Here is a 15795-nt window from a genome sequence, read left to right on the forward strand (position 1 = left end):
GTCTTACAGGTGGTTGGGGAGGCTCACCCGCGTCCTGTAATGTAACCTGTAATGAAAACCTAATTTTATGTAGTGAAGAATCTGATTTCACCTGCTGCTACATATGAAAACATTCGACTTTATCAGTGAGCTAGATATGACACGTTGAGCCATTTGAGTGCCTGTGCACGACTTCTGTGGTGGTGCACATGTACTGTGTTGTAGGAGACAGTTTGAATGTTATGCTCTGCCACAACGCCACGACCAGGTACAGCGGGAAACAGCTCAGAGGAAGAGACGTGTTGACCGATCGGATCGAACATCATCTATTTAGACTTCAAATCACAGGTGCGATGTGTACATAAAAGCAAGCATATTTGGCAATCAGTATTGTACAACAGTGGTCATATTTCTGACTGAAGCATGTGTTCCTCAGTTTCTAACGTTAAGTGGTCCAGACAAATACTTGACTCAGCTGTGTAGCTGTCAGCTGCTGCTGAGACTTAATTCATGATGTAAAAATTATGGTGAATACAGGTAAAATGGGTAAAGTGGGACACTTAAATTCTTCCTCTTTATCTTTACGTGTACATGTTTCTATTACAAAAAAGCAACCTAAGTTTATTATCTGTCCATAGCTCTGACATTTAAGTCATTTGGATCTCAATTTATAATCATGCAAAATGTAAATTATCTGAAAGTGTCCCACTTTACTCCCCCCCCCTTCATTCACCCGATTCATATATTATAATTGTGATAAATGTCTTAATTTGGGCTCATGCTTCTTGATCACCCTACAGGTTTTGGGTTCACCAACAATAGTAAAAAAAAAAAGATCTGTGGGAAACTGTTACATCGCAGTGATATAATCCATAATTACATTGTTTAAATATTTCACATTTAAACATACCATAACTACACAGTAAAAAAGAAAAAGGGTAGGTTTATTAGTCCTTTATCTAATGCATACACCATATCATGATTGACGAGAAAGTTTGGCAATACAATTTTTACACTGGTGATGACACCTATGTTCTGCATGTGCTGTCTGTGTGAGTCTAAACAGTAGGTGCTAGCAAACACCAGGGGCTGGTATCTATCTCATGAAAACACTCAAAACTAGCTCAATTGTTGTTCAGCCTTAGGTCTGAAGCTGTAAAATGCTTGCTGAGTCTGTGATGCAAGAGGTGTGTGTATAAGAGTATGCCATATCAAGGGTATGAGGGTATGACTGCAGGGATTTAGCTGCATGTGTATGTGTTTGTGTGTGTGTGTGTGTGTGTGTGTGTGTGTGTGTGTGTGTGTGTGTGTGTGTGTGTGTGTGTGTGTGTGTGTGTGCACCTCCTGACCTTGAAGATCTGTTTAAGGCTGTGTTCTGAGGGTGTCGGCAGACACAGTATACTGAAGTGACGAATAAATCGGGCAGTTACTGGGTTGCGCCCCCCGCCTGGGGGAGCACAGGCTGCTGCTATGGTCATATCCTGTGGACAGAGACAGACAGACCAACAGAGACAAAGAAAGAAAGAGAGCCAGAGACAGAGATAGACAGAAAAAGAAGAACAAGAGACAAAAGAATTTAGGGATCAGCAAAAACAGGGATAAAAAGACAGAGACAAAGCAAAGACAGAGATGAATACACAGAGAAAACCAAAGAGACAGAGAGCAAGAGATGGAGAAAGATGAATACAGAAGGACAGGGAGTAGGAGTCAGTGGAAGTCACTTCTAGAACATGTAGGAGTCATAGTATGTGACTTTTTTTATTTTTTTATTTTGAGATACTTTATTGATCCCCGTAGGGAAATTACGCTCTGCATTTAACCCATTCTAGATGTGTAGCTGCTAGGAGCAGTGGGCAGCTGCAGCACCTGGGGACCAACTCGAGTTCATCTTACCATGCCTCGGTCAGGGGCACGGACAGGAGTATTAACCCTAACATGATTGTCTTTTTTGATGATGGGGGAAACCGGAGCATTCGGAGAAAACCCACCGCAGACATGGGGAGAACATGCCAACTCCACACAGAGGACAACTGGGGATGATCCCCAAGGTTGGACAACTCCGGGGTTCGAACCCAGGGCCCTCTTGCTGTTAGGTTATATTTATGCCCAGGACTTAGCTGTACTGCCTACTGTACTACAAGCCATTTGGTCCTTGTATAAACAAAGTGAGAGCTGTGTCTGCATTCTCGACATAAAGTCAAACCTGTTTTCGGTGGGTGTCGGGCTATGCCAAGGTTGTCCCTTGTCTCCGATTCTGTTTGTAATATTCATGGACAGAATCTCAAGTTGCAACCAAAGTGAGGAGTGTGTGCATTTTGGGAACCTCAGACTTGCATCTCTGCTCTTCGCAGATAATGTGGCTTTGTTGGCTTCATCAGAACACAACCTCCAGTGTGCACTGGGGTGGTTTGCAGCTGAGTGTGACATGGCTGGGATAAGAGTCAGCACCTCCAAGCCTGAGGCCACGGTTCTCTACTGGAAAATGGTGGATTGCTCCCCCTGGGTTGGGGATGAGTTGTTGCCTCAAGAGAAGGAGTTCAAGTATCTTGGAGTCTTATTCACGAGTGAGGGTAGGATGGAGCGGGAGATTGACAGGCAGATTGATGCAGCATCAGCAGTAATGCAGATGTTGTACCGGACCGTTGTGGTGAAGAGGGAGCTGAGCTGGAAGGCAAAGCTCTCAATTTACTAGTCAATCTTCGTTCCAACCCTCACCTATAGTTATGAGCTTTGGGTAATGACCGAAAGGGTGAAATCGTGGATACAAGCGGCTGAAATGAGTTTCCTCCATAGGGTGTCTGGGCTCAGCTTTAGAAATAGGGTGAGGAGCTCGGACATCCAGAGAGAGCTCAGAATAGAGCCGCTGCTCCTTCGTGTCAAAAGGAGCCAGTTGAGGTGGTTCGGGCACCTGATTAGCATGTCTCCTGGGCGCTTTCCTTTGGAGGTTTTCCGGGCACGTCCAACTAGGGGAGGACCCCAGGGTAGACTAGAACTCGCTGGAGGGAGTCCATGTCCAATCTGGCCTGGGAACTCCTTGGGATCCCCCAGGAGGAGCTGGAGGGCATTGCTGGGGAGTTTGACGTCTGGAGTGCCCTACTTAGCTTGCTGCCACCGCGAAGCGACCCCGGAGAAGCAGCTGATGATGAGGTGAGACTTAGCTGTACTGGACATCACCAGCTGATCGATGGAGAAGAAGACAGGTAGAACAGCAATTGGATGAGCAGAGAAAATAGACTAAATCAGCCATGAAAGTAGTTGCTTCATACTCAATGCCCCTCTCACCTCCCAGTGTATGCTTCCTTTTTCCTAAATGGACTTAAAAGTCCTAAATCCGTGTATAATCTATGCTGTCTGTTTGTGGCGGTGAATGTGTACAAGTAACATTTAATAAACAAAATGCAATGCACAAGTAAGCATCTTCCCCTTTTTGGGGTGAATTGATACATGAACACCATTCTCCTTTGCAGGAATTGTTATCAACTGTGTCATGCACTTCTTTTCAGATGTTTATATGCACACTCACACATGTATCAGAGTCCACCTGCTCAAACCATACATATATAGAGAGAATGATTGGGCACAGTTGTCTTTCTGTTTCTCCCTGCCCCATGACCAGCACTTTAATGATGCACCATTTCCCACAGAGACCTTGTCCTTTTATGTGTACAGTGGATTGCAGTAAGTAAAAAGTCATGGTGAATTATTTTTGCTCATACCAACTGGTCGCGCTGACCCAATCACACAATACTAATCATGCAACATTCTCACACCACAATGCAGTCCATACCAGTCATTCTCCTCTGTGTATGTGTGTGTTTTTACAAGTGGGTAGAGCAGCTCAAACGTGAAAAATGAATCTCATCAGCGTAGAATATAAATATAGAAAATAAAGACTGAGTACTGTGTACAAACAAACACAGTACTCAGTACTACAGTACTGTACACACATATAAACACACACACAAACACTCGTACATACACACAATAACCCAACAAACACACTAGACAAATTTGCTTCTGAAATGAATGAATGAAAAAGCTGTATTACAAGTCCAACTGGAAAAAACAAAACAAAAAAACAATCAAAAGTTGATGATGACCCTGCACTGGTCTACAGGAGAACCAAACAGCTAATGTTATACTTGTACTAAAAAGAGAACATTAAAATCTTAAACACACCATCTTAGACACAACCTGTCCTGTTTGCTTCCTTTAAGTGTGATATAACCCAGGGCATCCGGGTGGCATGGTAGTCTATTCCCTACAGATGCAGTCAGCTGTGTCTGCGAGTGGGAAGCCGGATGTGAGTATGTGTCCTGGTTGCTACACTAGCACCTCCTCTGGTCAGTCAGGCGCCTGTTCGGGGGGGAGGGGGAACTCAGGGGAATAACGTGATCCTCCCATGCGCTATGTCCCCCTGGCAAAACCCCTCCTGGTCAGGTGAAAAGAAGGGGCTGGCGACTCCACATGTATCAGGGGAGGCATGTGGTAGTCTGCAGCCCTCCCCGGATTGGCAGAGGGGCTGGAGCAGCAGCCGGGACGGCTCGGAAGAGTGGGGTACTTGGCCAGATACAATCAGGGAGAAAAAGGAAGAGAAAAAAAAATCCAAAAAAAAGTGTGGTATAACAATATCCTCTGAACTAAAAAACAGCTAGGTTTGAAAATAGCAGGAGCTGCTCTCTGATAGCTAAATGAATCTGTAGACACTGTTGGAATGTGAAATGATGCTGTATTAAGTACCATATATGTACGTATGTGTGGGGTCACATATTGCATCACATATACAATGCATGTACTTGATGTTATATAATTCACATTTGCCCTTGCTTGTTCTGTTAGCACAACTCCGTTGAAGCCACAGACATAACTAATAGCTTTTTTTCCCCCATGTCATCAGAATGTGATAGAAGTAGTGATCTAGGTTCAGGGCAAATTTCATCTCTTTGTCTGAGAAAATATAAAATATGTCAATTAATTCCTCCCACTCAGCTCTCTTATCTTATTTCATCAAACATCACTGAATCACAAGTCAAATTCATTTGTATAACCCCAAATCACAATTACACTCGAAGGGCTTCACATTCCCACAGTAAGAAACAGGTAGACACAGTACATGACAATGGATTAAACCTCTGAAAAACGCCACAGAAAATTCTTTGTAGGAAAAAGATATAACTGACGAAACCTCCAAGAGAGCTTTGAAAGGATGGGTAGGCATGTAGCAAGGTGCTAAGTGGGCAGGGTAGACACTTGTGCTAAAAAGAGAACATTAAGATTCTTACTATGCAAAGGAGAATGGTGTTCATTAAAATTCATTAAAATTCCACACTTGGCAATAAAGAAGCAATGCAAAAAAAAAAAAAGTGGATGCCGGGCTTGCGTGTGTGCATTATGTATCTTTGTGCACCTGGATCTCTTTCCAGAAGAATTTGTCTCGGTCGTAAAATCCTGAGAAATCCTGGAACTGGCGCAGCAGCTCAATAGGGGGCTGAGAGCCATAGCTGTCCAACTTGGGCATGTTCAGATCATCTACAAAGGCAATTATCTTCTTGTTACAAGGAGCACCTACAGGAAAGGGAGAGACAGTGGTGTAAATGGGAAGGAGGTAAGAAAGATCTCTAAGTGGAGAAAGAGAGAGATGGATGCAATGAGCAAAGGATGGTAAAGGTGTAGATGGATGGAAAAGTGGAAAAGGAATGGAAAATAAAGGATGAGAAGATTGATTGGCGGAACGAAGGGTGGAAGGAATGGGTCAACTGGCAAAGACAGGTGATGCATAGTAAAATTGATATGAGGAAGAAGCAAGTGGATGGAGAAAAGTGTGAACGCTTGAACAATGTTGAGGTGGCTGATGAGTGGAGGGAACGACACACAGAGAGAGACTGGACAATGGATGAGGGGGAGTGATATTTAAGACAGATTGAAGATGAGGGGAGGACAAAATGTACAAAGAGACAGATGGATGGGTCTATGTGCAGAAAAAATAAGGCTGGATAAAACACCAGGACAGCTGCATTCATACCCTTTACCTTCTAGACTTCGGCTCTTACCTAGAACATTCCTCCTCTTTTTCTCCAGTTTGGACTCAATAATCTCCTGTGTGCGAGCTGAGGAGGTCTGGGCAGAGAAGTTAATGTAGACAGGGAGATAGTTCGCTTCTTCCTGGATACTGTTTAGCCGGGATCGAGCCACTACTGACTGCCCGAGAGAGACAGAAACACACAATGCTCTGGAAGAGACAAACACCTGTGATCTTATAGTGAATATGATATCAGGCTTTGCAGCATAAAAAAAGAAAATGTGTCTTGCAAGCTGCATGTGGCTCTTTGGTGTCTATGATGCAGCTCTTTAAAAAAGTCTTCCATTTTTCTTCCTCTGAAACATTTCCATCCATCCATTATCCAAGCCGCTTATCCCAATTGGGGTCGCAGGGATGCTGGAGCCTATCCAAGCAGTCATTGGTCAACAGGCAGAGAGGCACCCTGGACAGGCCACCAGGCCATCACAGGGGGCGCGCGCACACACACACACACACACACACACACACACACACACACACACACACACACACACACACACACACACACACACACTCCTAGGGACCATTTAGCATAGCCGATTCACCTGACCTAGTACATGTCTTTGGACTGTGGGAGGCACCCGGAGGACACCCATGCAGACACGGGTAGAAAATGCAAATTCCACACAAACAAAGACCCGGGACAACCCCCAAGGTTGGACTACCCCGGGGCTCGAACCCAGAAGCTTCTTGCTGTGAGGCAACCGCGCTAACCACTGTGCCACAGTGCTGCCCCCTCTGAAACATTTGGTAACACATATTTCAACAGACATGTTTCACTCATTTGTTATTGTTTCTCATTAGCCACAGTAATGTAAAACAGTGCCTCCTGTTCCTTCTCAACATCAAATAATTTGTTTCTGCTGCCACATATTTTTGCATCTGCCCACAGTGGATGGTTAGCTGGATTTGTCTGAAGCTTTTATTCAGAAACTTTTTTGGGGGAATTTTTTCCCCCATTTTCTCCCCAGTTGTATGTGGCCAACTACCCCACTCACATGCCCACATCCGGCTTCCCACCTACAGACACGGCCAATTGTGTCTGCAGGGACACCTGAACAAGCCGGAGATAACACGGGGATTCGAACTGGCGATCCCCATGTTGGTATGCAACGGAATAGACCGCTACACTACCCGGACACCCCTACTCAGAAACACATTTGAACAAGCTAAATACAATTGTATTATGGAACTTTTGGACAACCTACTTTTGTAAAACATAAAGTCTCTCTCATATGTTTTTTTTTTTACCAGAGTTAGAAAGAATCATATCTATATTCTCTGCATTGGGCATTTTGCCATATGTATTATACCTACAATGGCAGTGGTAACACATTTAATTAAAAATTAATATGCACAATATAATCATGCATATAATAATACTTATTATTTAATGGGCAAATGCTATTTGCCTGTTCTAAAAGTTCTGTTGCCATGGTTGAGGAACAGTTTTTGAAATGTGTCTTGTTCCAAAATATATTTTCTGTCATGTGTCTCCTAAGACAGTCATGTCTGAGTCCCACTGGTCTGTTCCAGATATACCTACCTTTCCTACTCCTGTGATGCCAGTGAAGAGAACAGAGTGTTGTACGGACAGCAGTTTCTCCATCAGGTAACCGTAACGGACGGTGTCAGTGGTGGGAACCAGCATCTCAAAGAAGGGCAGATCTTTGTTGTATTGGAAAGAAGGGATTATCTTCTCCCATGGTTCCAGACGCTTATTGTTAAAGTTCATGTAGACACCCCACAGATCTCCAGAACTGGGCAGCTATCCACCCAAACACACGCACATGCACACATAACCAAATCATGCATATAAAGGCACACCCATACATGCAAACACAAAAGCAGAAGGGAATATAATTATAATAATAATAATAATTATAAGTACAATATAATATAATTCAGTCTACATAAATACATAAAGATGTTTAAAGTAATACTGACAACAAAATCTGAAAATTCCTATTTGGAATGTTCCGAGTTGGAATGTGACCACGGAGAAATTTAGTGGCCAAAACAGCGCGTCTGCGGCCACTCGAGAGAGATCTGTGATTGACAGTAGATAGTGTCTAATGACAACTTGTGCCGGTGGATACGTAGACACCAGTCAATTTGTATATAGGGTGTGTCCATAGCGATCGATCATATAGATATAGATATATATATATCTGTCTATCTATTTATCTAAATATCTATCTATCTAACAGTTATTTGTATCATCAAACATATTATTCACCAAGTTGTATTGCACTGCCGTGCTGTAGACCTACCACCATGCCGTGGTCGCATGCGAAATGTGTGGAAAGACAGTAGCCAATAGCTTTGAATTCATAAAACCACACCTATTTTCGGTTATGATTCAAACTCTCCCAATGTTAAAAAATGTGTTCTGAAAGGGCATGTCAGTCTCTCTTTAAGTATTAACTGTATTCCATCCTCGGGTAATTACTGCTGGTAATAAAGGATCAGTCCCCCCCCTTTTTTTTTTCTCCCCAATTGTACTCGTCCAATTACCCCACACTTCCGAGCCGTCCCAGTCACTGCTCCATCCCCTCTGTCAATCCGGGGAGGGCTGCAGACTACCACATGCCTCCCCCAATACATGTGGAGTCACCAGCCACTTCTTTTCACCTGAAAGTGAGGAGTTTCGCCAGGGGGATATAGCATGTGGGAGGATCACGCTATTCTTCCCAGTTCCCCTTCCCCCTGAACAGGCGCCATGATTGACCAGCGGAGGCACTAGTGCAGCCACCAGGACACACACCCACATCTGGCTTCTCACTCGCAGACACGGCCAATTGTGTCTGTAGGGATGCCTGACCAAGCCGGAGGTAAAACGGGGATTTGAACCAGCGGTCCCCGTGTTGGTAAGCAACAGAATAGACCGCCACGCCACCCGAATGCCCAAGGATGAGTCTTTTCATTGTCATTCGATCTTTTGTTGAATTTGTACCAAAGGACAAATTATTTCCACAACAGTTTTTACTTTGGTATTTTTTGGTTATCTGTATCTTGATCATCTATGTGACATTTGACTATGTATATGCCATATTTGTACCCCAAACTCAAAAGTTTGTTTGTGTGTGTGTGTGTGTGTGTGTGTGTGTAAACGTGTGATTGTGTATGATAGGTTTTGTGTATCAGTTCGTCTTGTCTCAGGCTTCACAGCTGGGGACAGGCAGCTGTTTCATCTAACAGTAAGCACAATGCCCCCACCTAGAAACTCTTACACTTAAAACAACAACAGTAACACAGCAGCTACTACGATGCAGTCAGAAAGGCACAAAAACAAAGAAACAACATAAAGACAACCATTCCATGCTCAACATGACCACACACTGCAAGGAAATAACTTGAAAAGGGAGCTATGAGTCAGCTCATTGAACAAATCCATAGCGGACTGGCACCCTGCCTAATAGCTGTAAACCTCAACGATAGATCTCAAATTTGTGGTCAAAACTCGCACTTTTATTATTCATCCATCCATTTTTCAAACAGCTTATCCTAAGTAGGGTCACGGGATGATGGAGCCTATCCCAGCAGTCATTGGGTGGTCAGTGGGGAGACACCCTGGACAGGACGTCAGTCCATCACAGGGCCGGGAGACAAACAAACAGACCCACACCCACACCCACACCCACACACACACACACACACACACACACACACACACACACACACACACACACACACCTAGGGACGATTTAGTATTGCCGATTCACCTGACCTACGTCTTTGGACTGTGGGAGAAAACTGGAGCACCCGGAGGAAACCCACGCAGACATGGGGAGAACATGCAAACTCCCAGAATGACCTCCAAGGTTGGACAACCCTGGGGTTCGAACCCAGGACCTTCTTGCTGTGAGGCGACTGCGCTAACCACTGCTCCACTGTGCTGCACTTTTATTATTCACAGAGTCAAAAATAAGTGCACAGGTTTGCATGCAGTTGGTCTGATGTTTACCAGCTAAGCTTATTGTGGCTTTACTTTCTAATTGGGACTCATTCCTTTATTCCATCATTACTCGTACTGCCTGACTCCTCCACCCGTTAAATAGCTAATGTGTAAACCCTCTGCTCTGCCTTGCTATGCAGTTAACATATCCTCATCATATTCTACTATCACACAGTGAGACAAATTTCTCGAATAACTGACATTAATATTTCTTGTTAGGTTAAAGGACTCATAATACTACTATTAGGCTCCTTCTCTGTGCCTCATTCTTTATATAAATCATATTTTCTCCTCTATAAGTCCCCCACCTTTATTACTTGAATTGGCAAGTTTTGATATTATGCAATGAACTTTGAGAAACTTGCTGATCTTTTGTGTGACTTACCTTTCAAATGTTTTCTGTATCCCATGGAGAGTATTTATTAAAAGGACAATATCTGCACTCTTTCTGAATTTTTTCACTCGACACTTGTACCTGACTTCATTTCATGGGTAGAAAGGAAGGAATCTCTCTTTACAGATCCACTGTGTTCCACATTTACAGATAATTCGAATGCATAAGGCACATGAATGTGGAATATATCAAATGACCTCCAGGCCTCTTCACAGACCTCATGCTAATACCAGCTAGCACCTTGGCAAATGGATTTGACCCTCAGTAATACGGATGAGGGATGAAACACCTTGGATGGCAGAGAACCCTTTGAACACAGCTAGCTGTGGATACGCTCAGACTCAAGGATGTGAGGTTTAGCATGCTGAAGCTACAATATACTAAGTGTTGTGGAAGTGAGATGTGATCATGACAACTTCAATGCCAGTGAAGTTGTGAGTTCGTCTTTTCATGGGTATTTGGAGGTATGCATGCAGGATTAAAAAAAAAAGTGACAAGATGGTGAAAAATTTTTTTTTCTTCTGTTCCCGTGTTTACTTGAGTGTGTGTGTGTATCTTACACGTATGGGGACAAGTTCTGTGTGTGTGTATAGCTGTTTACCTTAACATCAGGGTGGTCTTTGAACTGCTGTCTGATGAAGCTGTCAAAGGCATCCCAGTGTGAATCAGTCAGGTTGCCCCCCACTGCCCACAGATAGCAAAACACAAAGGTCTGACACACCACACTGGTCAGACTCTTGGGATCCTAACACACACACACACACACACACACACACACACACACACATACATATATGAATAACAGAGGTACTTCACTTGCAGAATACTTGATTTCACACAACTTTCAAAATAAGGTTATTAAAATGCTGAAATGAAAAATCTATATGTAAGGAAGTGAGTTACACTTAATCGCTGGCAGAAGGTGATCTTGCATTGTCGGCACGTATTTTTCTTTCTAGTGTTTCCGAATTGTGAGTCTTTTGTCCCTCCATGGCTTCTGTAGTGCCAGTTCCGTTTTGTGTTACAAGGTAAGCGCTGGTATCTATTGTTCGCCCACATAAATGGGTATTTTAGAATGTCACTGTTAGATTTTATATGAGATGGTTGTTATACATGTTTTTTTTATGCAACAGAGCTAATTTTTGTTTAAAAATGGAAGTTGGAAAAGTGCTATTTGATATTTTATTGCAACGTACGGTTGAGCTAGCTAAACAATGTATTGGTTAACATGATAAAATGTTAGCAGGCTAAGTAGGCTATTACTTTGTTGATTAATGATATTTTCATATGGATTGATCATTTCTTTGAATTTTTTTAAATATTTTTGTGGTCTCAGAAACTTACGAGTTCCGTTTTGTGTTGCAAGATGCCTGTCTGTATGCTGCGAGTGGTCCTGTACCCATGTGAGAAAGCTAATAAATGCAGCAAACCTGCTCAGCTTCAACCGCCATCAAGACTCCCCTCTCCCGTCTGTACAACTTCCTTCTCTCTCCGTCCGCCCCGGGAAGCGGCGCTTCAGCATATCAGCAGTTCCCTCACGCCTCTGGGCGCACGCGCTTCCGATGGTCTCACAGTCTCACTATCCCACCTTGTCTGACACCAATGTAGCAAATTCGGGGTCAGCCCGGGAACCGCAGCAGCCAGGACGCGAACCCGGTTCTCCCGCACCACGAGCGACCTCGTTAACCAGTCGACGAAAGGGTCCGACGGGACTCCGACAGCCAAGGGCTAGCAAGTCTTTATATCCGCCCTTCCCGGGGGGATGGAAGGAGAAGACAGTTGTACAGACGGGAGACAGGAGTCCTGATGATGGTTGAGGCAGAACAGGTTTGCTGCATTTATTAGCTTTATCGCGTATGTACAGCATCCCTCGCAGTATACTGCAGCTTGTAACACTAAACGGAACTCGTAAGTTTCTGAGACCACAAAAATAAAAATAAAAATTCAAAGAAATGCTCAATCCATATGAAAAATACCATTAATCAACAAATAGCCTACTTAGCCTGCTAACATTTTATCATGTTAACCAATGTTAACCAACCATTGTTTAACTAGCTCAACCGTACGATGCAATAAAATATCAAATGGCACTTTTCCAACTTCCATTTTTAAACAAAAATCAGCTCTGTTGCATAAAAAACATGTATAGCAGCCATCTCATATAAAATCTAACAGTGATGGGCCTTTTAAAATACCCATTTATGTGGGCGAACAATAGATAACAGTGCTTACTATGTAAAACGGAACTGGCTCTATACAGAAGCCACGGAGGGACAAAAGACTCTGATCGGGAACACTCCAGAAAAGAAAAAAATGCGTGTCGACAATACAAAATCACATTCTGCCGGTGATTGGGTGTAACTCACTTCCTTACATGTATGTCACACTCAATGGAACACGCCATCATATACACACAGACACAGAGAGAGTAGTGAATTGGGGGGGGCAGCCCAGGAACCGCCGCAGCTGGGACGCGAACCCTTATCTCCCGCATCACGGGTGACAACATTAACCAGTCGACTAAGGGGGCCGACATGTTAGCCAAGGGCTAGTGAGTCTATTTATCCGTGCATGTTACAATGTATAAAGCAAGAGTGTATGTTTGTATGTTCGCTTAAAACGCCAGAAATACTCATTGTAGAACAAAAATAAAAGTATCTTTAGAATCACCACTTTTCAAGGATTGCACAGTTCAAAAATATTTCAAAAACCAAATAATTTTTTTTTATTTATTTGCAAAATTGAGTTTATTTTGTGGCAAGCGCTAACTCTTTCTTTCCGGTCATATAAGCCTCTCTCTTCTTCTCTCTCGATTACCCAGGTGTGCTATAACTCACGAACCACAGCGAAACCTATAGGTCGATGATAGATATGTGTGTATGTATGTATGTATGTATGTATGTATGTGTGTGTGTGTATATATATATACATACATAAATTACACTTATATAGCGCTTTTCTAACACTCAAAGTCACTTTACAATAAACGGGATGAAACAAGACAACAGATAAACATAACACAAACATACAGGAGTGGATGGGAAGGGAGGCTAAGAGAGGGAGAAGCAGCAGCCACACATGACGCCAGCGGTACTCTCTCACTTAAACACATACAAAAGGGCAAGAAAAACAAAACAAAAAACAGCTCAGTAGGGGTTTACTCCCGTAGCCTATTCCTCTCCCAAGGGGTGTGTGTGTGTGTGTGTGTGTGTGTGTGTGTGTGTGTGTGTGTGTGTGTGTGTGTGTGTGTGTGTGTGTGTGTGTGTGCATATACACTACCGTTCAAAAGTTTGGGATCACATTGAAATGTCCATATTTTTGAAGGAAAAGCACTGTACTGTTCAATGAAGATAACTTTAAACTAGTCTTAACTTTAAAGAAATACACTCTATACATTGCTAATGTGGTAAATGACTATTCTAGCTGCAAATGTCTGGTTTTTGGTGCAATATCTACATAGGTGTATAGAGGCCCATTTCAAGCAACTATCACTCCAGTGTTCTAATGGTACAATGTGTTTGCTCATTGGCTCAGAAGGCTAATTGATGATTAGAAAACCCTTGTGCAATCATGTTCACACATCTGAAAACAGTTTAGCTCGTTACAGAAGCTACAAAACTGACCTTCCTTTGAGCAGATTGAGTTTCTGGAGCATCACATTTGTGGGGTCAATTAAACGCTCAAAATGGCCAGAAAAAGAGAACTTTCATCTGAAACTCGACAGTCTATTCTTGTTCTTAGAAATGAAGGCTATTCCATGCGAGAAATTGCTAAGAAATTGAAGATTTCCTACACCGGTGTGTACTACTCCCTTCAGAGGACAGCACAAACAGGCTCTAACCAGAGTAGAAAAAGAAGTGGGAGGCCGCGTTGCACAACTGAGCAAGAAGATAAGTACATTAGAGTCTCTAGTTGGAGAAACAGACGCCTCACAGGTCCCCAACTGGCATCTTCATTAAATAGTACCCGCAAAACACCAGTGTCAACATCTACAGTGAAGAGGCGGCTGCGGGATTCTGGGCTTCAGGGCAGAGTGGCAAAGAAAAAGCCATATCTGAGACTGACCAATAAAAGAAAAAGATTAAGATGGGCAAAAGAACACAGACATTGGACAGAGGAAGACTGGAAAAAAGTGTTGTGGACGGATGAATCCAAGTTTGAGGTGTCTGGATCACAAAGAAGAACGTTTGTGAGACGCAGAACAAATGAAAAGATGCTGGAAGAATGCCTGACGCCATCTGTTAAGCATGGTGGAGGTAATGTGATGGTCTGGGGTTGCTTTGGTGCTGGTAAGGTGGGAGATTTGTACAGGGTAAAAGGGATTCTGAATAAGGAAGGCTATCACTCCATTTTGCAACGCCATGCCATACCCAGTGGACAGCGCTTGATTGGAGCCAATTTCATCCTACAACAGGACAATGACCCTAAACACACCTCCAAATTGTGCAAGAACTATTTAGAGCAGAAGCAGGCAGCTGGTATTCTATCGGTAATGGAGTGGCCAGCGCAGTCACCAGATCTGAACCCCATTGAGCTGTTGTGGGAGCAGCTTGACCGTATGGTACGCAAGAAGTGCCCATCCAACCAATCCAACTTGTGGGAGCTGCTTCTGGAAGCGTGGGGTGCAATTTCTCCAGATTACCTCAACAAATTAACAGCTAGAATGCCAAAGGTCTGCAATGCTGTAATTGCTGCAAATGGAGGATTCTTTGACGAAAGCAAAGTTTGATGTAAAAAAAATCTTATTTCAAATACAAATCATTATTTCTAACCTTGTCAATGTCTTGACTCTATTTTCTATTCATTTCACAACATATGGTGGTGAATAAGTGTGACTTTTCATGGAAAACACAAAATTGTTTGGGTGATCCCAAACTTTTGAACGGTAGTGTATATATATATATATATATATATATAGCGTTATTTTCCGGAACCGTCAATGGTGTTGAGTGCCCGACTAATGAGGAGTGGAATATCAACACGGATACAGGAAAAACGATTTTAATGCATAGCAGTACAGGCCTGTTTCGTGCATCTCGCACTCATCAGCTGCTAATGTTTTTTTTCACATATCTTTGTGAAAAAAACATTAGCAGCTGATGAGTGCAAGATGCACGAAAGCAGCAGTGTTGATTTAAATATATATACAGATGCGAGAAATAAGTTTTAATGCATATCAGTACAGGCCTGTTTCGTGCGTCTCGCACTCATCAGCTGCTAATGTGGTTCGACAAAGAATCGACAATGATTCTTTGTACTGCTATGCTTTAAAACTTTTTTCCCGCATCTGTATTGATATTCCGCTCCTCATTTGTCAAGCACTCACAACACCACAACACCCCTACATAGAAAGGGTTAATATCCCCTTGTATTATTTCCCATGAT

The 15795-nt window shown here is 43.0% G+C and overlaps 1 protein-coding gene across 1 annotated transcript in view; it reads right to left on the reverse strand.

The window, feature by feature from the left end:
- The window catches only part of dnah6 (dynein, axonemal, heavy chain 6), a 197577-nt gene that overhangs the window by 99603 nt on the left and 82179 nt on the right, over positions 1-15795 (reverse strand). Inside the window, exons 38-42 of the mRNA XM_056280529.1 lie at positions 11012-11155; positions 7605-7826; positions 6030-6177; positions 5387-5544; positions 1329-1460 (exon numbers count right to left, since the gene is read on the reverse strand). Coding sequence (XP_056136504.1) covers positions 1329-1460; positions 5387-5544; positions 6030-6177; positions 7605-7826; positions 11012-11155 — 804 coding nt within the window. The remainder of the gene's footprint in view (positions 1-1328; positions 1461-5386; positions 5545-6029; positions 6178-7604; positions 7827-11011; positions 11156-15795) is intronic.

The sequence above is a fragment of the Lampris incognitus genome, chromosome 5 (genome assembly GCF_029633865.1).
Source record: "Lampris incognitus isolate fLamInc1 chromosome 5, fLamInc1.hap2, whole genome shotgun sequence".
In the NCBI taxonomy this organism is placed as follows: Eukaryota; Metazoa; Chordata; class Actinopteri; order Lampriformes; family Lampridae; genus Lampris; species Lampris incognitus.